The sequence below is a fragment of the Lolium perenne genome, chromosome 1 (genome assembly GCF_019359855.2).
Source record: "Lolium perenne isolate Kyuss_39 chromosome 1, Kyuss_2.0, whole genome shotgun sequence".
NCBI lineage: Eukaryota > Viridiplantae > Streptophyta > Magnoliopsida > Poales > Poaceae > Lolium > Lolium perenne.
Genome location: NC_067244.2, coordinates 229,633,404 through 229,656,885, shown reverse-complemented (window position 1 = coordinate 229,656,885; position 23,482 = coordinate 229,633,404). Strand labels below are relative to the sequence as shown.

At 46.1% G+C, this 23,482-nt stretch overlaps 1 protein-coding gene and 1 pseudogene across 2 annotated transcripts; one reads left to right on the top strand and one right to left on the bottom strand.

The window, feature by feature from the left end:
- Window positions 1-1,060: 1,060 nt before the first annotated feature.
- Window positions 1,061-23,070, top strand: LOC127338129 (probable LRR receptor-like serine/threonine-protein kinase At4g29180; annotated as a pseudogene).
- LOC127326750 (uncharacterized) lies at window positions 18,969-22,075 on the bottom strand. 2 transcript variants are annotated; one of them, XM_071824885.1, is made up of 8 exons: window positions 20,578-22,075; window positions 20,389-20,493; window positions 20,191-20,323; window positions 19,778-20,119; window positions 19,624-19,707; window positions 19,443-19,544; window positions 19,263-19,374; window positions 18,969-19,181 (listed from the first exon to the last, which is right to left on the bottom strand). In XM_071824885.1, the coding sequence occupies exons 1-8, from the start codon at window positions 20,802-20,804 to the stop codon at window positions 19,051-19,053; spliced, it is 1,236 nt and encodes a 411-aa protein (XP_071680986.1). In that variant the 5' UTR covers window positions 20,805-22,075; the 3' UTR covers window positions 18,969-19,050. The 2 variants fall into 2 exon arrangements, with proteins under 2 accessions (XP_071680986.1, XP_051209500.2); XM_051353540.2 differs by having other exon boundaries at window positions 18,969-19,374.
- Window positions 23,071-23,482: the final 412 nt, after the last annotated feature.

The window sequence follows — 23,482 nt, the reverse complement described above, 5'->3', positions numbered from 1 at the left end:
ATTTTTAATAATTGCTTGAAGTCACAAAAGTCCCTACCTTGTTTATTTTGCTACTTTAGTTCTACAACAGATCTAGTTTTCAAACCAGTGTAGTTGGATAGACCTTTCGATAAGCTTTCCAAATATATAAAATTTGTAAAATTTCGCCAAGTGGATTTGAAACTATGCAGTTTTGAAGTTGGCACCAGTTTGCAATTTGAATTAAAACTAGAAATCGAAGTTTGAATGACCTGGGCTGGCGGGAAACTAGGTGGCTGCATAGCGGGAGAGAGAGTGGGCCGGCCCAGCAGCGCAGCGGGCTCCCTGACAGTGGCCCCCGCTTGTCAGCGGGTCATAGCCAGCGAAACGGTACGCATCGCTGCGGGCCGTAGGATTAGAACTGGATCAGACGGTGCACAGCCGTCGTCATCTCCGGCGAGCGGCGAAGCGGCTGGAGGCGTAGGTAGGGGGTCGACGGCTTACTGGCGGCGCGGCGAGGGTCGGCGATGTGCGGCGACGATGTTGTCGAGGAAGGGGAAGCAGATGGTGCAGACGGCGGCTCCGATGGTGGCCGAAATCGGCGGCTTGCTTGGTGGCGGTGCTGCGGGACTTCAGCTTGCAATTGGGCGGCTGCCGGCGACATTGTGGTTGGGAGAGGGGCGGTGGAAGATCGGAGAGAGGAGAGGAGTCGAATGGTGTGAGAATTCCTTCGCGGAGTGGTCTCCTTTTATAGGGTCGAGAGGGTGGCCGTGGCGGAGCTGGCAGGTCGTCGATGGCGTCGTCGTTCTAGGGCGGAGAAGGGGCAAGGGATGGGCGCGGAGTGTTGGCGATGTCCAGGCGAGGCTGACGCGCGTCGTGGCGCAGCAGGGGAAGAACGGTCGCGTCATCACCGTCATCAGGTACCCGTGTACTGCGGCGGATGGTCGCCGTCCGTGTCGTCGTCTATAGGGCTGGTGCGTCCAAGTGGAGTTGTCCAGTCGGTAGCTGACGTCGAGGTGAGCGTGCACGCGCCAGGGGAGAGGGAGGGGAGTGCTGGGTCGACGGGGCGAGGTGATGTCCTGGCGCGCTCCGGGGCGTCACCATGCGCGTCCTGGCGTGCGTGGGCGTCTCTGGGCACGTCTGGTACTGGCCAGTGCCAGCGTCTCCTGGGGTCAGCGTGTGTATGGTCGTGATCAGCAAGGTGAGGACAAGCTAGGGGACATGCTGAGGTAGTCTAGATGGGAGAGGAGAGGAAGTGAGCATGTGGGTGTCATGGTGGCCGGCATGGTCTTGACATGGCTCATTTCTTGGCTTTGACTAAGGTTCAAGTGGATGGTGAGGTAGAGGAGAGGTGCAGGGAGGCAGAGGTGGTCAGGTTAGACTTGGTCCAACTCAAAAATCCAGCATGGGCATCATATTCTACCCTGCCTGCAAGGTGCTTGTGATAATGGCCGCAAGAACATTTTGTTTGAAATTTGGAAATCTTTTTGGTGGATCTCATTTATATAAATAGATGAGTAGAATGGTGGTGGTGGTGGTCAATTTGGTGCAGGTTTGCAAGTTTTCGAAATGGGGGTTGATCTTCTCTTTGTTTCAATGTCTCCTCTTGTCAATTCATTTCTGGTCAACCTGGTCAGAGTCAACACTGGTGGTCAACAGCAAAGTGGTTCATCTTGACATGGTCTTGGATGAGGTTGCAAGTGTTGACCAAGGTTGGTTTAAGAAAAGTCAAAACCAGGGGTGCAAAGTGGTGAAGATGTTAAAAAAATGGCCAAATGACCATTATCATATGTGGATGGGATTTGCATTTTTCTTTGATTTGATTCTGGTTTCTTTGATTCAAAAGGGTGTGTTATTGATATACAAGTGTTTTACAAACAATGGCACAAGCCATGGTGGGCTTGGTTGAAGATTTGAAAAGTGGGCCAAGTGTATGTGAGTGAAAATGGAATTTTCTCACTATTTCATTTCTCTCCATTTGGTTTGATTTTTCTTGACTTAAAAGTGATTCTTATTAGTTTAGGAACATTTCCAAACCATTGAAACCATTCCAAAAGGTCTAGCTCAAAGATTTGCAAAAATGGCCATAACACATAAGAGGGGATATTCCAATTTTTTCTTATTTTCCTCTTTTGTTTATCTTGCTTTCTTGGGCATAGGTTAGGGTCCATTTAGTGTGAGATTAGGTTTAGAGATGGTTTCACACCATTTGGGTAAGGTATAAGTGCATAGAACAAGATTTGGTGAAGTGGATATGTGCCACATATGCCTCTATGCATATGTTGCATTTGATTTTTAATTTGACTTGGCTTGACCCAATTGATGTTGTTGAGTGTTGAAATGGTATAGAGGAGTGATCCAACCATTCACAACAAGTCCTAGGGTCAAGATCCTCAAATTCCCAAATTTGCTATTTGCTCTCATATGCCTCAATGGCATTTTTAGTTTCTTTTTATTTTCTTTGGTTTCACTTTGAATTTGGTTTGATAAGTACTAGGTAAGGTTTATGAAGGTTTTCCGATCCTCAAAACGAAAGGCCTAGGGTAAAGTTTCACAAAAATAGCCATAGGCACATAGGCCTTTTCTTATTTAAATTCCTTTTTATTTTATTTTAACTTGGATGGTAAAAAGGGGTGTGAGGTTTAGGGTTTAAGATTATTTCAAATACTAATAAAACAAGCAATCATGGAAATAGCACAATAATTAAACAAGATCACTATGTATAAAACTTAATTTAATAAAAGTTTTTGTTGGTTCCAAAATTTGAAAAAGGGAAAATCATTTGTTTTGTTTTTCAAATTTTTGGGGATGTTACAAACCCTTCCCCCTTAAACAAATCTCGTCCCGAGATTTTAAGAAAAGTTAGGTTCCTAAGAAAGATTGTGCAGTGAGATTAACAGGGGAACATACTTGGCATGGCCTGAGGGGCTTCCTGAGCTTCAGTGGCAGTCATGTGGTAGAAACGGCCGTTGTTGTTGTTGTTCTGGTTCCTTCTTCCTGCAAAGCGGCGCTATTGCTGAGCAGGTGCTGCGGTATTGGCGGCAATCTTGGCAAGCTTCTTGGGGCACTCGTTGGAGTAGTGACCCACAACTCCACATTCATAGCAGTTTACCGTTGATTTGTCTTTGGGAGTGACGGGAATGGCATTGCTTCCAGTCCTCGGGCCAGTATTGGGGTTGTTATTGTTACCAGTCTGGTTGTTGTTGCTGATGTTGTTGTTGGGGTGGTTGTTGTGGCCTCTGGGCTTCGGGGGTCCTCCGTTGTTGTTGGTGTAGTTGGGGCGATAAGTCTGGGTAGTTGGCTTGTTGTTTCTTGGGGTAAATCCTCCAGAGGAGTTGTTGCGGTACTTCTGGGTATGGTGGGGTCCATTCTGGTTCATCATTCTTCTCTTGCGGTTCTCGTTGGCTTGATGCAGCTTCCCTTCCATTTGGATGGCTGAATCCACCAGGGCTTCCAAGTCAGCGAACGGAATGTTCACTAACACTGTTTGCATCTCGTCGTGCAGTCTGTTCAGAAATCTCTCCTTCCTTTTCTCATTGGTGTCGGTCTCATCTGGGGCGTACCTTGACAGAGTAAGAAACCTATCGCGGTATTCCACCACGGACATTTTCCCTTGTTTGAGTTCGCGGAACTCGTCTCTCATCTTCTTGATCAGTCCTTGGGGCACATGGTACTTGCTAAACTTCAACTTGAAGTCTTCCCAGGTCATCATCTGTCCTGCATTCATGGCACGGGTGCTGGTCCACCAAGCTCTTGATGGTCCTGCTAAGTAGTGCGTGGCAAACAGCACTTTCTCTGCGGCTTCAACTCCCGCAACTTCGAGGTTGTTCTCCATTGTCTGGAGCCAGTCATCAGCATCTAGGGGTTCTTCAGTCTTGTTGAATATTGGAGGGTTGGTGTTCTGGAAGTTTTTAAGCTTAGATCCTGGGTGATCATGATGGCCCTGATTGTTGTTGGCAAGGTGTTGAAGTGTTGCAAGGTTGGCTGGGCGTTCAGCTCGTTCAACTTCCCTATCTTCCAGCATGGTTTGCAACATCTGCATCATGGCATCATCTTGATTTGTGCTACGAGTTGGAGGGGCCATCTGAACAGTGAGGTAGATGATAAGATAAGAGGGAAATTTCTATGGTTTGTTTTGTTAAAGTTTAAAAAAGTTCACAACTTGAAAATTTTGAGTAGTGTTGCGGGGGTAAAACCAACAACACTTTTTCATTCATACCAAACATCACACATTACAAATCTAACACACCGTTGGTTTGAAGAACCATTCATTCGCTCTACGATACAAGGGGAATCCTGATACAACTCACACCTACGAAAGTGCTTTAAAGATACTACTCTTCAGGGGGGGATTCTTCATCTTCACGGGTAATGTGCTTGGAGAAAGGCAAGGGCGTTGTCCAACTCCTTGCGGGTCTTGTACAACATGAAGTCCAGGTGTGCTACATAATGGTTCATCTCTGGGTGCGGGGGCATGGTTATTGGTCTTCGCAGGGGATCATGTCTTGGGTAGTAAATGAAGCGGGTATTCTTGAGCTTGTTCATATTCTGTCCGCACAGACGGGCAATTGCTTCTTGCATAGCTCTGACTAGTCCTTCTTTCCAGGTGTTTCCCGTTACAGAAAACCATATGGTTTCCCATATTGGGGCTCCAAGATTTCTTCGTAGATCTGCCGAAACTTCCCACCGAGGTGGTCCTCCCAACTGATTTTTGAGCGGTGTTCCGAAGAACTCAGGATACGGGCGTCCTAGATATTCCACTAGTTGCTTCAAATCCTTTTCGAACATCAGTTCTCCTCCGTGACCAAGCTGATAGCACTCCCATTTGTACTCCATCTATGAACAAGGAGGAGGAGCAAGTTAGAGAAGTAGTCCAGTGTGCAAAATTTTATGTAAGATGGCAAGAAAAAGTAGGGCATGAATTTCTCATTTTGAAAAAGATCTCAAGGATAAGAGTGAGAATAAGTTTTTCACAAATATTCACTTCTTTGGTTTTGAAACTAAGTTTTGCAGACGTCCATTCTAACTAGGGTCTCCTAAGGTCAAACAATGGCTCTGATACCAACTTGTCAACACCCGGATTTTTAAGTCCAGATGCCTATTATGCCATACATCGCAATCCCAGGAATATTGTTGTTGCGAGACATAATAGTTGAATATCATAAGTCATCATTCATTACATCCATAGTCATCTTACAAATAGAGATCACATGATCCAATATTACACAAATAGTTGATCTAATGATCAACGAACATATTACATGGCGGAAGCGTAACGGAAGTGGACTATCTAATCCACAAGCCAACGTCTGACGTCAGAAGATTCCCTAGTTGTCGTAGGCGTCCTGCTGTTCGGCTTCATAGTCTGGCCATTTGAATAGCCAGGGACAAAGCCGTGAGTACTTTCAAGTACTCGCAAACTAATACTAATGTAAGTACTAATATTGATATTGAGAGTGTTCTAAGCTCTAGGGTTGTTTGCATAAAGCCAATTTTAGTTTATAAACATTTTAGTAAACAACTCCCCATGTGCTAACTAACTCAAGTGGGAACATTAGTGTCATTCCCACAACTCTGTTGTGATTCAAAGTCAAAGTCACCTTTCAAATTCAATTCACAAGTCAACATTCATATTTTTAGAAAAATTCTGATGACGGAACAGTATGGCCTTCCCAACTGTCCATGACCGCGGACGCGGCTATCCGAATAGGTTAAACTCTGCAGAGGTTGTACACTTGTGCCACAATAATTGCAATAGTTCGTCAGGGGTAACTGGCCCTGATTTATCGTACGCAGTACGCGAACTACCAATCCTAACCTTTCATTTACATACCCTAGTATAGGCACCTCTCCCCATGAGCTTGGCCTCCCAGTGAAGACAGACAGTCAGCCTGGGAACTGCACAGGGCTTGGGTAGGACATTCACCTCATTTCACGTCAATTCACTTTAAATGGAGGCGGCCTCAGCATAACCCCTATGACGCTTGTTCAGAGGGAACCCATACTAACATACATAAGTTTCCAGCTAAGCCTTACCCAATTTCAGGTATTGTGGGGGTACTTGTAAAATTGGAATGGTATCGCATCCGAACCCAACCATCAGTTTTTGTGAAGTTCACCATGTCACTCACAGGTCATATTCACCTTCAAAATCTTTCAATAGAATGATTCATCATTCCAAGGTTTTCAAAGTCATTTCACACACACATGTTCCCATCTAGAGTAGTCATTTTTAATTTAGCACTAGCATCTAAGTATGAGGGGTGCTAAGTAATTTGCTTTGCTTCTAGGCTAACCTTGATACTCTTGTACTAACCCAAAACTAACCAAGTGAAATCATAAATCAAAAAGTACTTTGAAAAAACAAAAGTAATAAAGCTTGTAAAGTAAAACTTGGAAAATAGGATCATGAACATATAATAAAAGGGGTGATGCCTTGCTCATGGTGAGCTTTGCACTTTGCAAGAATATTATCTTTCCTTGGTTGGGGAATTGGTCAAAGTGGTCCTCTTCTCCTTGGAAGTAGACCTCCTCCTCCTCTTGATACTCCTGGGTACTAGCGTCTAAAATATGAATACGAGGTATACCATCATCATGCCAAACTTAAGTACTAAACTAAGCACACACATGAGTCACACAACTTAAGCTAGCATCACACACTACTTATTAAGTTGGTGGACTTGTTTTCTTATTTAAGAAAAATAATTTCCTCTCGTACTAATTAAGGTGTTACTTTTAATTCCTTAGAGAAATAATTTCCTCTCATTATCTTATTACAATTTAATTTCCTTTATGAAGAATATATGACCTAGGTTGACCAAAGTCAACCTATTCATACTCATCATTTAAGAAAATGATTTAAATGAGGTGAAGCACCTCATACAATTTAATCCTAACATAGTAATGATTTAATATCATCAAACCAATTCATATGAGACCTAATAGACCAGGGTCTCTACCTCATTGTGAAATGTTTGTGACAAGATTTAAATGAGAGAAAAGCTCCCATGTGATTTCTAGATAGTTTTGGACAATATCATTGACTAGAAATAGCCATATAGTCCTCTAATTAAACTAGGCCATGATCACTCAAGGTAACCATGCCATATTTTTGCAGAAACAATTAGTGTAAGTGAAATGTGATTTATAGGATTTGGAATCAACTCAAAAGCATTTTTGGTTGATTTTTAATAATTTCTTGAAGTCACAAAAGTCCCTACCTTGTTTATTTTGCTACTTTAGTTCTACAACAGATCTAGTTTTCAAACCAGTGTAGTTGGATAGACCTTTCGATAAGCTTTCCAAATATATAAAATTTGTAAAATTTCGCCAAGTGGATTTGAAACTATGCAGTTTTGAAGTTGGCACCAGTTTGCAATTTGAATTAAAACTAGAAATCGAAGTTTGAATGACCTGGGCTGGCGGGAAACTAGGTGGCTGCATAGCGGGAGAGAGAGTGGGCCGGCCCAGCAGCGCAGCGGGCTCCCTGACAGTGGCCCCCGCTTGTCAGCGGGTCATAGCCAGCGAAACGGTACGCATCGCTGCGGGCCGTAGGATTAGAACTGGATCAGACGGTGCACAGCCGTCGTCATCTCCGGCGAGCGGCGAAGCGGCTGGAGGCGCAGGTAGGGGGTCGACGGCTTACTGGCGGCGCGGCGAGGGTCGGCGATGTGCGGCGACGATGTTGTCGAGGAAGGGGAAGCAGATGGTGCAGACGGCGGCTCCGATGGTGGCCGAAATCGGCGGCTTGCTTGGTGGCGGTGCTGCGGGACTTCAGCTTGCAATTGGGCGGCTGCAGGCGACATTGTGGTTGGGAGAGGGGCGGTGGAAGATCGGAGAGAGGAGAGGAGTCGAATGGTGTGAGAATTCCTTCGCGGAGTGGTCTCCTTTTATAGGGTCGAGAGGGTGGCCGTGGCGGAGCTGGCAGGTCGTCGATGGCGTCGTCGTTCTAGGGCGGCGAAGGGGCAAGGGATGGGCGCGGAGTGTTGGCGACGTCCAGGCGAGGCTGACGCGCGTCGTGGCGCGGCAGGGGAGGAACGGTCGCGTCGTCACCGTCATCGGGTACCCATGTAGTGCGGCGGATGGTCGCCGTCCGTGTCGTCGTCTACAGGGCTGGTGCGTCCAAGTGGAGTTGTCCAGTCGGTAGCTGACGTCGAGGTGAGCATGCACGCGCCAGGGGAGAGGGAGGGGAGTGCTGGGTCGACGGGGCGAGGTGATGTCCTGGCGCGCTCCGGGTCATCACCATGCGCGTCCTGGCGTGTGTGGGCGTCTCTGGGCGCGTCTGGTACTGGCCAGTGCCAGCGTCTCCTGGGGTCAGCGTGTGTATGGTCGTGATCAGCAAGGTGAGGACAAGCTAGGGGACATGCTGAGGTAGTCTAGATGGGAGAGGAGAGGAGGTGAGCATGTGGGTGTCATGGTGGCCGGCATGATCTTGACATGGCTCATTTCTTGGCTTTGACTAAGGTGCAAATGGATGGTGAGGTAGAGGAGAGGTGCAGGGAGGCAGAGGTGGTCAGGTTAGACTTGGTCCAACTCAAAAATCCAGCATGGGCATCATATTCTACCCTGCCTGCAAGGTGCTTGTGATAATGGCCGCAAGAACATTTTGTTTGAAATTTGGAAATCTTTTTGGTGGATCTCATTTATATAAATAGAGGAGTCGAATGGTGGTGGTCAATTTGGTGCAGGTTTGCAAGTTTTCGAAATGGGGGTTGATCTTCTCTTTGTTTCAATGTCTCCTCTTGTCAATTCATTTCTGGTCAACCTGGTCAGAGTCAACACTGGTGGTCAACAGCAAAGTGGTTCATCTTGACATGGTCTTGGATGAGGTGGCAAGTGTTGACCTTGGTTGGTTTAAGAAAAGTCAAAACCAGGGGTGCAAAGTGGTGAAGATGTTAAAAAATGGCCAAATGACCATTATCATATGTAGATGGGATTTGCATTTTTCCTTGATTTGATTCTGGTTTATTTGATTCAAAAGGGTGTGTTATTGATATACAAGTGTTTTACAAACAATGGCACAAGCCATGGTGGCCTTGGTTGAAGATTTGAAAAGTGGGCCAAGTGTATGTGAGTGAAAATGGAATTTTCTCACTATTTCATTTCTCTCCATTTGGTTTGATTTTTCTTGACTTAAAAGTGATTCTTATTAGTTTAGGAACATTTCCAAACCATTGAAACCATTCCAAAAGGTCTAGCTCAAAGATTTGCAAAAATGGTCATAACACATAAGAGGGGATATTCCAATTTTTTCTTATTTTCCTCTTTTGTTTATCTTGCTTTCTTGGGCATAGGTTAGGGTCCATTTAGTGTGAGATTAGGTTTAGAGATGGTTTCACACCATTTGGGTAAGGTATAAGTGCATAGAACAAGATTTGGTGAAGTGGCTATGTGCCACATATGCCTCTATGCATATGTTGCATTTGATTTTTAATTTGACTTGGCTTGACCCAATTGATGTTGTTGAGTGTTGAAATGGTATAGAGGAGTGATCCAACCATTCACAACAAGTCCTAGGGTCAAGATCCTCAAATTCCCAAATTTGCTATTTGCTCTCATATGCCTCAATGGCATTTTTAGTTTCTTTTTATTTTCTTTGGTTTCACTTTGGATTTGGTTTGATAAGTACTAGGTAAGGTTTATGAAGGTTTTTCAATCCTCAAAACAAAGTAGAAAGGCCTAGGGTAAAGTTTCACAAAAATAGCCATAGGCACATAGGCCTTTTCTTATTTAAATTCCTTTTTATTTTATTTTAAATTGGATGGTAAAAAGGGGTGTGAGGTTTAGGGTTTAAGATTATTTCAAATACTAATAAAACAAGCAATCATGGCAATAGCACAAGAATTAAACAAGATCACTATGTATCAAACTTAATTTAATAAAAGTTTTTGTTGGTTCCAAAATTTGGAAAAAGGGAAAATCATTTGTTTTGTTTTTGAAATTTTTGGGTATGTTACAGTGTTAATGCTAGATAATGAGTTTCTTACTTGTTCAATATCTGGCAGATTCATAAAGGGTTTCATCCCGCTCAACGGTGATGTCGTCAGTATGTTCCGTCTTCGATGGCCTTGGGGCCTTAGAGGTGCGGCCGGAGTGTTTTTGTTCTTTGTTTATTTTGTTTTTAGTGACTTTTCGGGTGGTGAGGCGGCGGCTAAGGTTCTCCCTGCCGTTTCCTTGATTCGGTAGTGCGTCTAGCGTCGACGGAGAGTATGTGGAGTCGTGTGTCTGGCAAATCTTTTGCGATCTAGTTGGTTAATTTCCGTGATTGTTGATTTGGTTTTTGGTTTGTTTCTTCTGACCTACAATTGTCATTATTGGTGATGGTTGTTTCTCTGGTGCAATGATCTTTTGGTACCTTAGCACGACGATTTTATATGTGTACTATAATAAGCTCTACTACAACAAACTTTATGCAGCTCCAATGATAAAGGGGCGAGGATGGTGGTGCGCATTCGACTCGTGCTAGTACTTGTAGTCGTTGTTAGGTGGTTCAAGTACCTATTTTCAATCGGTGGAATTCTTGCAAAAAAATAATTATCTGGCTGATTCAAAACAGGTCGAATTCATGCATCCACCAAATACAATTACAATTAAGTTAAAAGTCAAGTCATTTTCCCATGTTTATCCGTTTGATGGCCGGCTAGTTGCCATATTTAAGATATATTCACAATCTGTGACAATGAGCACCACAAATATGTGAGCAGCTAATGTTTGATCGGGGTCAACACGTGCGCCGATGACTTAAAATGAGTGCACACCTTCCAACTACACGACTTTGATTATGCATGTGCAGAAAGCACAATGTAGCAACCCTAACATGAAACCAATAGACCCGCACAAAAAAAAAAAAAAAACATGAAACCAATAGATCGGGGTCAACACGTCAGTGACGCCGTATTCGTTTCATGAAGAGCCCCCGGCGCCGTTGACGTACGGCACAGTGCAAATTGTGTACTCTAATCGTACTGACGTGCAGCGAAATGGTAATGACGGCGTAGCCGGTGTTGATGTGGTCGTCAGAAAGCTAATCAATGAGAGAATTTGTTAGTTCTCTTACTTGTTCAATGTCTAGCACAACGATAGGATGGCTATATACATGGAGCCGCGCCCAGTGCTAAGACATATTGTGCTCCATTAGCTGCTTGCGCGTGCAATCAGTGGAGATCGAAATCAGTAGCAAGAAAAATGTCGGCCAGGCCATTGTTTCTGCTTCTCTGCCTCGCCGTTGCTGCCGCCGGCGTACTTCGGGGTCGTTCAGAGCCTGACAGCAATGGTACGCTCGATTTATCTGGGAATACCACTTTCCTAGTTCGTAGCGCAGTAGGTGCCTTTTTTGTATCTACTAGTTAAATGCACGTGCTTTGCCACGGGTTCTTAATTTTCAGAAGTTAAAGTACATAAGTATGATATTCCATTGGAAATATCTCCATAGTATTTTTTTTCAAAATTAAATATCTCCATGGTGAGATTGCAGACATGATCAACCATAGTATGTTTAAAAAAATGGATGCACATAATTATGATATCCCATAGGAAATATCACTTTTCTGAATTTGATGCTTCACACCATGAAATACATAGAATAAAGAATGTTAATAATGTTGCATATGTATTTTGTGAATGAACACCACCAACAGAAAAGAATATATAGTTTATCCAAAGTAAGAGAAATCATTAAGCTATTTACTCGAATTAACATCACCAATAGGTAATAGCAAATAGTTGCAATGCCGTACAAATTGTGAAATAAATCTATCAATACAGGTTGAAATACCAACAATTCATAATGAGGCATTTGATTAATTAATCCCATTTCAGTAGAAATAGGAATTTAAAAATAGCAATATTTCGGTAAATACAAATACATTGTTACAACATCATTCAATCACCACATGTGTGTCTCTTTCTGTTTCTCTATGGGCTCACTATTTTCTCTTTACCGGTAAAACAAAATCTTGGACACCTCGTAATTCTCGTAAAAACTGTGACAGACATGCTAAATAATAAGTTGCTAATGCACGGGTGGATGAAAAACGTTTGGCAAGCGTTAGCAAGCGAGGAGTCTCATCAGCTATTAGAAAGCAAACAGATATGTCAGCTATGAACAAACACGCTTCACAAACAAATAAGAAAAAATCCAGCCACAAGATTGCAAATTGTAGGTTCTAAACTGATTTGACCATAGATCGCAGACTTGATCAAAGTCTAACAAAACTGGCATTCCCTGTCTATTAGGTTCTACAAGTGAGAAAAAACAATTTGTTTTTCCATTAATTTCATGAACTTGAAATACCATATTTCTTCATTTTGGTGCCAGTTCACCGAGATGTGTATATCTCAACATCAAATATTTATAACCTAATCATCAAGAACATGATAAATGTGTATGATTTGGAATATTTGGTAGATGCTTGAGATGTGTAATACTGGGACTTTTCTACACTAATGATCACAAGTACAAAGTGGGCAAATAACATTAACAAAAGAAGATAAACAAAGCTGTAGTTTTTTTAGCAAAAGAGAAGCCCTAGTGTTATTGCAAGTTCAGCAAAGATTAGAATATGAAAACATAACAGGCAATGAGGCTATGCGGAATAGAAGATTGTTAGGTTCTACAAGGGAGAAAAAAAACTATTTGTTTAGCCATTAATTTCATGATCTTTAAATACCATATTTCTTCATTTCGGTGCCAGTTCACCGAGATGTGTATATCACAACAGAAAATTATTTATAATATAATAATCACCAAGAACATAATAAATGAGCACGATTCGAAATATTCAGAAGAGGCTTGAGATGTGTAATACTGGGACTTTCTACACTAATGATTAGAAGTAAGCGGGAAAATATCATTAACAAAAGAACCTAAACAAAGATGTAGTTCTTTTAGAAGAAAAAGAAGCCCTGGTGTTATTGCTAGTTCAGCAAGGATTTGAATACGAAAACATAACAGACAATGAGGCTATCGGAATAGAAGGTTAAATATTCAGTGTCATCAGCAAGGCTTTCTAAAATAATTTTCTTCTAATGCAGGCAAAGAAAACACCAACCAAATTACATTTTATATATGATTAATCAAGGCACATGGTTAATCAAACACTTTTAATGCAGGCAAAGAAAACACCAACCAAAATCAAAGGTATACGATAAGATTTGAGCTTAATACTATAGTGTATTATTGTTAGGATAAAAGGCTTCATACACTGAGCGTTTTGTATACCAAAATTATGGATCATGTGTTTCAAAGGCAACTGAATTTGACGAAGGTAGCCTCTCAAAACAAATGCTACTGACATCAGTTACATGAATTAAAAGTATGAAGTTCTATTGGGCCTTTTGCCCATTGGAACCAATGATTTGCTTAATTCAGTACGCTTCAGATTATCCCCGTTATTATTTTTGGCAGAGAATTGTATAAGGTATATAAAAAGCGGTTTCGGTGAAGACGATGAAGAGTTCGTTTTGTTCAGTTGCAAAGCCGTAGACAGGCTGCAAAGAGTATTGCATAGTATCCGACTGCAAAATAGTGCTTCTAACACAATAGAGTATAGATATTGCAGATACCGTTTCGTCCTGGGCTCCCGCGAGTCCCAGGGCGAAACCCTAGTCCGCCGCCGCCGCCAGCCCCGTCCTCCTCTCCCCCGCCTCGCCGCCGCCAGGAGGCGCCACCGGGCGAAGCTCGGTCGGCGTCGGCGGCGGCGGGGCGCCTTCTCTCCTCCTCGCGGTGATGGCGGCGCGGGCGGCATCGGTGAGGGAGGCGCGGCGCTGGGCAGGGGCGTGGCGGCGCGGCTGTTCGACGGCGGCGCGGCGGCTCTGCAGGATGTGCGTGCTCGGGGCGGCGGCGGCTTCCGCGGAAGCTTCTGCCACGGCGGACGGCGCGAGCTCGGCCCGATGCGGTCCGATGGAGGCGGGCGGCGCGGCGCGAGGGTGGGCGTCCACGACGCCCGGCGGTCGGGCGGCGGCGCTACGACCTTGTGAGTGGAGCCGGACGGGCAGCGCGGCCAGGGCGGCCGCCTCGCGCGCGGGCCGGGGCAGGGGCCCCGGGCCCGGCCGAGCCCACCAAGTCCCCAGATCTAGTGCCACAGGCAGCCATGGGGCTGCAGGTGCTGGTCTGGCCACTTCCAGGTCCGTGGTGGTGCTGCTGGCCGACGAGCGCTCTTGGAGGCGGATCCCTTGCTATGTGGTCCTCCGGGCTCCCTCGGAGCTGCGGCGGGCGGAGTTTGGACGCCGGGGCGGCGGCCCTGGATGGTGGGTGGCGACGTCGACCGGAAGGCGGGTGGCGTTCGCGGGTGCTGGCCGATCTCCTTGGCCGTGTGGACGGTGAGGAGTCGGTGGGTGGCTGGGTGCGGCGTGGTCGTGCTCCGGCGCGTTCTTCGTCTGTTCGTTGGCGTCTCCACTTTCCGGTCTCTCTGCGCCAGATACGGCATGGTTGGTCCTCGGACTGCCCGTTCTGCGTCCGTGCGAGTTTGGTGGGGAGCTGCCGGGGGAAACTCTTGGCTGGCTCGGTGCCAGCCACATCGGCAGCGACGATTCTATCGCCGTTCTCCTTCTTGAAGGGCTGGTGAGGTAACCCTCCCCTATTCCTCTTCTTCCCGGGTGAAAACTCAGGCTACGGCCGGGCGACGATGGCGCAATGCGTCGTTCTCCTCCTTGGAGGCGCCGCTTTGGGTTGAGGGGACAGAGGGCTATCGGTGTGGTGACAATGACGGTGGTGCGGTTTGGGTGTGTCTTTGGTGAGGCCTTTGGCGGCAGTCAGCAAGTTCAAGGCTTTTTTGGGCGCTCAACCACCTCTATGTTCTGTGTTGGCCGATGAGATGGGAAGGGTCCCTCCTTCGGCGGCAGCAAGGCGAGGCGGTCTCGGAGCCGGATCTTCATCTCCTTGATGCTGGTGCTTCTCCTCTTCGCTTGGCACGTCTCTTTCCGTCCGCGGCAGTTCTCCGTAGCTTGTTCTTGTGGGCTCTTTGGTGGCGCTGCCGAGTGGAATTCTCTATAGTTCCTCTAGGGCTTTGCCTCTTTCTTTTACCTTGTTCAAGTTTGTGTAATCAGCACCGTTGTATCCTAGCCGGTTGATGGCTTTATTAATTTAAAGCTGGGCTCTCGAGCCTTATGTTTAAAAAGTATAGATATTGTGGTCAACGGGAAGGCTGATAGCACCTTATAGATTTATTGTCCTTCTCTGTTCCACTTAGAATAGGCGGCATCGATGAACATCTTCCCCAATTGCATTTCTTTTGAGCATCTGCATGAGACAGTTAATCACAAAGGGAATATGTTTAATGCAAACAGTAGATACACATCCATCATGAACTGGAGCACTATGTAGATAAACTGGACTATCAAATTTAGTGTACCCGGTGGATGTTTCTGTGAGTATAGGACTCATCAGGCTAATCGTCTCATGCATATGCTCCTAGTTTGGACTAAAGAGAGCAAGAGTAAACACGATGTAAAGGCCCAAAAAAAAAATACGAGTGTGAGATGAAGAAAGAATGCACATACTGATTGGGATAATCTGCTGCGGCATGTGCACTCGCGTGATGACTATCATGGTACTGGCTCCGGCGTAGAAATCTCAGGCCACACCTAGCTGGAGGAGAAAGTCGTGCTCGGGCTGGACCTCGAGATGGACTGAATCCTTTGCCGTACGTGTCTCCTTCCTGCCTAGTCCAGGACTCCTAATGAAGAGGTGATCCGGCATGGGTAGCTGATCCCTGGTTCCCGGCTGTGATGAGTACAGCGTTGTTGAAGTGTGGCCGGTCGCGTGAGTGCAGGCGTGCGAGCGAGGGGAAGGGCTAGCGGGAGTGCGTGGGCCGGTGCGGGCGAGGGTTGAGGCCACCCTGGTCGTCCGTGCAGGCTGAATCGTCAGGTCAGAGTGGCACCGCGCCGCCGCAGACCTCGAGATGGTCCGAGCCATGGTGGGCGCGCGCGGCGGGAGATGCCATGGCGGAAACTGCGGTAGACGAAGCTGTTGAAGATGATCAATGGGCCTGGGCGCCAGAGCATAATGGAATTTATACTGTTAGATCAGCTTATAATTTGTTATCTCGGGAGGCACAAAATAAGAAAGATAAGACTGAATCATCCAATGCAGTCCGAGGTGATCCTTGGAAATCAATTTGGAAATTACATGCTCCACCAAAGATTCAATCATTTTGGTGGCGTGTAATCCATGATTTTGTACCGGTTCGAAACAATTTGAAAAAACGTCATGTTGAAAAGTTGAGTCAATGTGTTGACTGTGGAGCTGAGAGGGAAACAACTTATCATACTTTGGTGGAGTGCACTTTTGCTCGTTGCTTCTGGAAAGAGATGAAAACATTGACAGGTATTAAACTCCCTCCTCTACACCCTGTAACATGGGCTAGAGATATACTGGATGCTGCCATATGCCCTTCTGATCATATTAGTGTAATCTTGTGTGGGATGTGGGCTGTCTGGTGTGAAAGAAATAATCGACGACATGGCGAGGAACCTAGAACCTGGAGAGCTGCCTGTAGGTGGGCGATTGATACTGCTCTTGATCTGGCACAAGAGGCAAAGCCAAAGGCAAAAGTGAATACGGGGGTACGCGTTACTAGAGGATGGACTAGGCCAGAAACTGGTGTGCTCAAATTGAACTGTGATGGAGCTTTCAATGGAAATGACCATACGAGATCAACGGGCTGCATTATTAGAGATTCAGACGGAAGGGCACTTCGAGCGAGAGCCCGGTGGTACGAGGCACTGTCAGATGCACTGCACGGAGAGGCTTTGGCGGTGAGAGACGGTGTTACTTTCTGCGAACGTTGGCGCACTTGCAATTTAAGAGTGGAGACAGACTCTCAATTGCTAGTGAACCTGTGGAGAAAAAGGAAGAATCATAGGGCAGAGATCACACCAATTCTCCATGAGATCGAGGAGATTAGTAAGGTTTTCAATTCTTTTGAAATCTCCTACATTTCTAGAAATGCTAATTTGGCAGCGCATTATTGTGCCAAGGAAGCATCACCGCGTAACCCCGAATGTATGTGGATTGGCCGAGGGCCAACATCTGTAGAATTGGTGATGCAGCTAGAATGTAATCCTACATGATATTTAATAAAGCCTTTGTTTTCTCAAAAAAAAAAAGCTGTAGATGAGGTAGCCGGAGCCGCGGGCGACGTGCAGATGGGAGGAGGTAGCGTCCGTGTCTTGTGGGTAGGTTGACCGTGGGACAGTTTTGATTACGTGTTTTTCGCGAGACACAGTTTGCGGACGGATCGACGAAGGCAGTCGGACGAAGCCGAGCGACGTACCACCTGACGACGGAACACTCTCGTATTTTTTAGGTAGTAGAGATGATGCATGACTAATGTGCACGAGAACATTACAGGTTTCGTAAGCATAGACTGCGGTCTCCCAGGGCCGGCGAGCAGCGTGGACGGAGACACCGAGCTACCGTACTCTCCGGACACTGGCTTCACCGACGTCGGCTCGAACCACGACGTCTCGGTTGAGTACACTTACAGTCGTCTATGGAAGCTATACTACAACGTGCGGAGCTTCCCCGACCGCGAGCGCAACTGCTACACGCTCCGCTCCCTCGTGCCCGGGATCAAGGAAATTTTGACAAAACGGACCACCCTCCCCAATTCATTGATAAAAAGGACCACATGTTAATCGAATTGGCAAAACAGACCCCCTCTGGCGTGGCGGCAGCGCCCCCTGCCGACACGTGACCACATGCCGCCGGAGGGCGTGGCGGCAGGGCATGCCGGCGAAGAGCGTGGCGGCACGTTAGCCGGCCGAGTCGTCCGTCCGTCGCCGTTATGCGGAGCGGGCCATGCCGACCCATGGCCTGGCGGCAGGATGACATGGAGGTTGCCTCCGCTTCCGGTGGAGGCAGGGCCCGGCGATCGACGACACTAATTACCACGCGACTGAAAGTTTGCTTTCCGTGCGACGAGACGTGTAGTTGTCAGAGATTCCCGCTCGATACAGGAAATTGATCACCGAAAGCGGCCTATATGCGTAGGAATTTTGTGCTGATACAGCAATTAGAGCACCGACAGGCGATACCAATAATTCTGCACTAACTTTTTGGTACAGCTAACACTAATTGAAGGCTATATAAGTCGGCTTCCCCGCATACAAATCAAAGCAGCAGGATCGAGTTTGCCTTCTCCGCGTCTCTGTTTCGTGCGCAAAATATTGGAGTGAGTATGAGTGTGCCTGCTCGGACCAGGATTTTAGGCCGATGAAGGGGAAGAATGCAAGCTTGCCACCGGGGGTGAGAGCAGAGAGGTGTTGCTGCGGCCGCCTTGCGAAGGTGAAGGAGGTGGTTGATTTTTCTGATAAGTTCGGCATGAAATATTTCATGTGCGCGAGCTATGATCATGATCCACCCAGACAATCAAGTTCATCGTCCTCGAGGCCTGCGGTATGTTCTAACAGCATGATTAAAAATTTAATTGTATGTCATTAATTTTTGTTTATCAACCGTATTATTTGTGTTGTAGTCTCCCCCGTCCCTTTGCATGTGGTTTCATTGGATAGACCAGGAGCAGCCGGATTGGACACGCCGTGAGGTGGAGGAAAAACAGCGGCGTGTATGGGCAATGTTCCATGAGAAAGAGCATAGGGAAAAGGCTGTTGCTAATGCTAAAGCAGAGAGAGACAGATAAAAAAATTAAGGACGGAGCAAGCTCGAAATCGTGAGGTGAATCAGAAGAGGATGGATGATGAGGCTGCACGTAGGTATGCAGAGAAAGAGGTGCGCAGAGAGGCCCGTGAAGCGGAGAGGAAGAGATTAAGGAAAAGAGCTGCCGAGGCGCAAGCAGCAGAAGAACGCGGCGACAAGTCCGGAAGATGGCCACGGTGAACACATGGCAAATAGAGTGATCTGTTGTACTAGCTATGTATGTTAATTTCAATTTTACTTCCGCGTTGTATCTTAAAATTCGTTGCAGTTATTATGTTGTATCTTAAACGTTTTTTACTTATGTTGTATCTTCATTATTGGAGTTAATTTAGAAATTAAACTTATTGGAACTAATATTAATATGTCTCCGAGATACATAGAAAAATGTCTCATACATAGATTAAATGGCTATCACGCGCATAGATAAATGTGTATCATTCCTCTCGACGATGACGATGGTGCTGCCGTGGCCTTGGACCGGAAGGCGACAACCGGGGACGAGGGGGATGAGGTGGACGCAAACCTCGGCCGTACTGATTTTCCTCATCCTCTGTACGTGTCTCATCTGCTGGTGATGGAATATGAAATACGTATGGAGATTCCTGATTTGGGTGAATCAAACTGGCATCTGAGCTGAAAATAGCACCTCCGAAGAATTCTTCAACTATCCCGGTAACATCATCGCGAGGTTGTTGGGAAGTGCTGCCGTAGTATTGTGGTTGCTGCGTCATATCAGGCCATGTCGGGACTAAAGATTCCTGCGTATTGAACGGCTCCGTCAGAAACAAGCACACAATAATCATGTTGGTAATTAACATGCATTAACCTGAGTTGGGTATTGCGATTGCATGTGATCACGACCCCGCAGTGGGGGCATATTGTGGCCTAAACCAGCTCCCATGTTGGACCACGTAGGGTCAACAGATTCCTGCAAACGTCAACGACAAGTCATTAGTAGGCATGTAAGTAATCACATGTCGGTAGGTAATTATTAAATATGAGCATACCTGAGTGTTGAATCTTTGCGAATATTCGCCTTCTGTGTAGGAGAATCGTTGTCCAGATGGATATGACGGAAAATGATCGTCCTCCTAATACAATTGGAAAAAAATGTGTCATTGTTGTAAGTTCAGGAGGAATGTATGTACGCAAGTTGATTACCTGTGTGGCGCCATGGCGTTGAGATATGTGTGCGGACTTAGATCGGTCAAGTAAAGATGAGTCGCGTCGTGGATTAGATGTATGCGAGGTAGAGGGAACTGGTACGGTCGGTGTGGCGAATGGCTGGCTCACACGTACCATACTCGGTCTGTTCGACGGTGCCTCTGGCATGTCGAATGCTCGGCTGACAACATCATCATGGCTGCTGCAACCAAGACGCCTAAGCCCTTTAATGGCAGTATTAAAAATACGTTTTACCATGGATTTTTCCTCCGTACTATCCATGTTGCGCAAGTTCAAAGTGTTCTGTGCGTCCTGTGCGATCTTCCTGAACTCGTCAATCTGAATGAAATAAAAAAATTAATATTGGCTATAAACACATATTTTCTTAATTACATTTATATAACAAGTACCGAAGTGTCACGGTGGTAAGCTGAGGCCCATGTGAGGTGTGTCGGACTCGATGGTGGGGGACCGGTGAGCAGAGTCCATGTGCTAGCGCGATACCATTCATTATATGTTGGCAGTATCTCACCGTTGTACCGTCTGCATCAGTGATAAATTACATTAGAAGGTACATGATGATAAGATGAATTAAAATATATAATTACCTATTTTTGCGTACTCCATCGGACTCTGCTTCATCAATCCATTTCGTAATCCATGTTTGATTACGGTGACTCCGGTCGAAACAACTCATGCCTTTATTGTCTTGTCTACAATCCAATAAATTTTATTAAATAATGAAATCAATTAATTGAAGTGCAATTCATTGTTTCTATTAGAGTGACCGAACTTACGTATGAACATCAGCAACAAGGCGTCTTGGTGATGGTGGGGGAATATCCTGATGCAGACCAAACTGCCGCATGACACGCTCTGGGTTGTATGGCTCAACCATCCAAATAAAGAGTAGGTTGCATCGTGTGAACCACAACCGTAGGTCTCGCAGCATATCTGGTGGTGGTTTAACAAGACCCCAGACAATGTACACATCATGTGCCGTATATGGGTCCCATTTGACCATGATCTCCTGCAGCTCCTCAAACTGTTGGTGGTATTCAGGTTAGCAACCGTGTGCCACATTATTTGACCACCGTTTTTTAGCATGTACCCATCGACTTCCAAAAGTAAGAGGGGCATATTGTTCGGTCTCACTGCCGTAGGGGTGAATTGGTTTCAGGATGTGGGGACGCCCAACTGGTAGGTACTCCCACGACCATAACTGAAGAAACTCTGCGCTTATAGCAAGTATATGTCCCTTTGAAGATGCATTGGTTTTCTTTGTTGCATCACATAACCCCCTATAGGTATACGCGAGCATTGCAGAACCAAAGTTGTATATAGGGCTGGATGGTGGGGGCGAATCTACTATGTTCTCGGCTATCTTAATAAGACCCGGGAGAACAATACCACCATGGGACGAAGGAAATATTATACCAAGTAGGTACAGTAAATACGCAAAAAGATGTCGCCTCATGATCGCATCATCTACTTCAGCTGGTAACTCTTGAAAATTATTGACCAACCAGCTTAGAGGGACCCCCCTAGGACGTGACCCTCCGCGGCTCGTAGCAGGCATTGCCACGCCAAGACGGTCCTGTACCTCATTCGTAACAATTTTAAATAATCGATCTAAAATACACGTTCAACATATTTACTTAGACCATTAATTTTTCAGCGTCATATTTCTAATTACAAGTTCATCATTCGTACGTGATATATTTCTACGAACATAAAATCGTAGCATATATGTTACGCATGTTGCATAAATGAAACATAACTACACAGACTCAATAATACCTATGCATGCATGCAACTACAGAACATGCATTAACTAAACTAATTACATACATGCAATTACATAAACTAATTACACTACAGACTCAATAATACCTATGCAATTACATAAACTATAGACTCAATAATACCTATGCATGCATGCATGCAACTACAGAACATGCATTAGCTAAACTAATTACATGCATGCAATTACATTAACTAATTACACTACAGACTCAATAATACCTATGCAATTACATAAACTATAGACTCATATGCATGCATGCAACTACATAAACTAATTACACTATACAACTAATTATGCTTGCTTCTTCAAATCCTTACCTTGATATCACAGATTGAGCAAACACTTAATCAGCCAACAAATCTTCAGCTGCGAGCAGGAGACATCAACTACGTGAGGAAATACTAAGTACCCGAAGAGATGTGAGAGTGAGATGTTGTGAGAGTGCACAGAGTGAGAGTGAGAGTGCGGAGAGTGAGAGTGAGAGTGCACGGACAGTGATAGCCTTTAAATAGACTCAGCTCATCTCGACGAAATCAACAATTAGCAAGCCGAAAGCTGGCTAATTTACAACAGTTTGAGCACCACCGAAAGCAGGCCAATTTGCAACAGTATAGCCTAAAAATCAGTGCGATGTTGTCGGTCTGTCCGGACAGATTCTCTCGCGCGGGAACTGCTGCATACACTGAGCACTTAAAGAGCATTAAAATCAGTGCAATTAGCAAAGTCAGTGTGATGGACCTGTCGGCTGATTCCCGCTCAATTAGCAAAGTCGAGGCCTGCCTCCATCAGCATCAAAATCAGTGCAATTAGCAAAGTCATGTGATGGGACCTGTCGGCTGATTCCCGCTCAATTAGCAAAGTCGAGGCCTGCCTCCATCTGGTGTGGCGGCAAGTGTCACGTCAGCTTGCCGCCCCATGCACCGGCGGCATGGCCCACCGGATCAAACGGCAAGTGACGGCGAGCCGGAGCAGCTAACGTGTCGCCACGCCGGTCGGTGGCGGGTCCCTGCCGCCACAGCAGCCGGCAGCAAGCTCCACGTGTCGGCTGGGGGCCTACCGCCACGTAAGAGGTGGTCTTTTTTGCCAATTTAATTCAGAGGTGGTCTTTTTTGTCAATGAATTGGGGCAGGTGGTCTGTTTTGACAAAAATTCGGAATCAAGTACCTGATCCGCGCCTTCTTCATGTACGGCAACTACGATGGCCTCAACAGTCTGCCCATCTTCGACCTCTACGTCGGCGCCAACTTCTGGACGACGGTGAGCATCACGACTCTGGACAGGGCGAAGATCGTCGAAGCCATCGTCGTCGTGCCAGACGACTCCGTGCGTGTCTGCTTGGTGAACACCGGCGCCGGGACGCCCTTCATCTCTGGGCTGGACCTGAGGCCGCTCAAGAGCGAGCTCTACCCTCAGGTGAGCGCGACCCAGGGGCCTGGTGCTCGACAAGAGGTTCAACTTCGGCCTTACTGATCCTTCTCGCTAGGTGGGTGAAATGTATTTTTTGCACTCTAATTCGAATTCTCGGGTAACTGGGAATTGGCAATCTGGTATTACGAATTTACGATATGGCAATATGGCATACGAAATTGATCTGGGTTCTCGATCGATCAGGTACCCTCAAGATTCACGCGACCGAATATGGGTATCTGCGGTTAACCGGACAGAATTGGACACGATATCGACGTCGAACAAGGTGCAGAGCTCGAGCGACGACTTGTTCGAGGTGCCTACGGCGGTGATGCAGAGGGCCGCCATGCCACGGAAAGTCACCGAGAACAAGATAGAGATCACCTGGGACTCCCAGCCGCTGCCCAACGACCCGTTGCCCGGCTACTTCGTGGTGCTGCACTTCGCCGAGCTGCGCCTCCTCCGCGGCACAGCCCTGCGCCAGTTCT

Excerpts from the sequence above, each read along its gene's own strand:
- LOC127326750 (XM_051353540.2), bottom strand. The coding sequence starts at position 20,804 with ATGGTCAAATGGGACCCATATACGGCACATGATGTGTACATTGTCTGG. Across the intron at positions 20,494-20,577 it reads CTTGTTGCTGATGTTCATAC|ACAAGACAATAAAGGCATGA; the intron begins GTAAGTTCGGTC and ends ATTGGATTGTAG. Across the intron at positions 19,708-19,777 it reads AACGCCATGGCGCCACACAG|GAGGACGATCATTTTCCGTC; the intron begins GTAATCAACTTG and ends CAATTGTATTAG.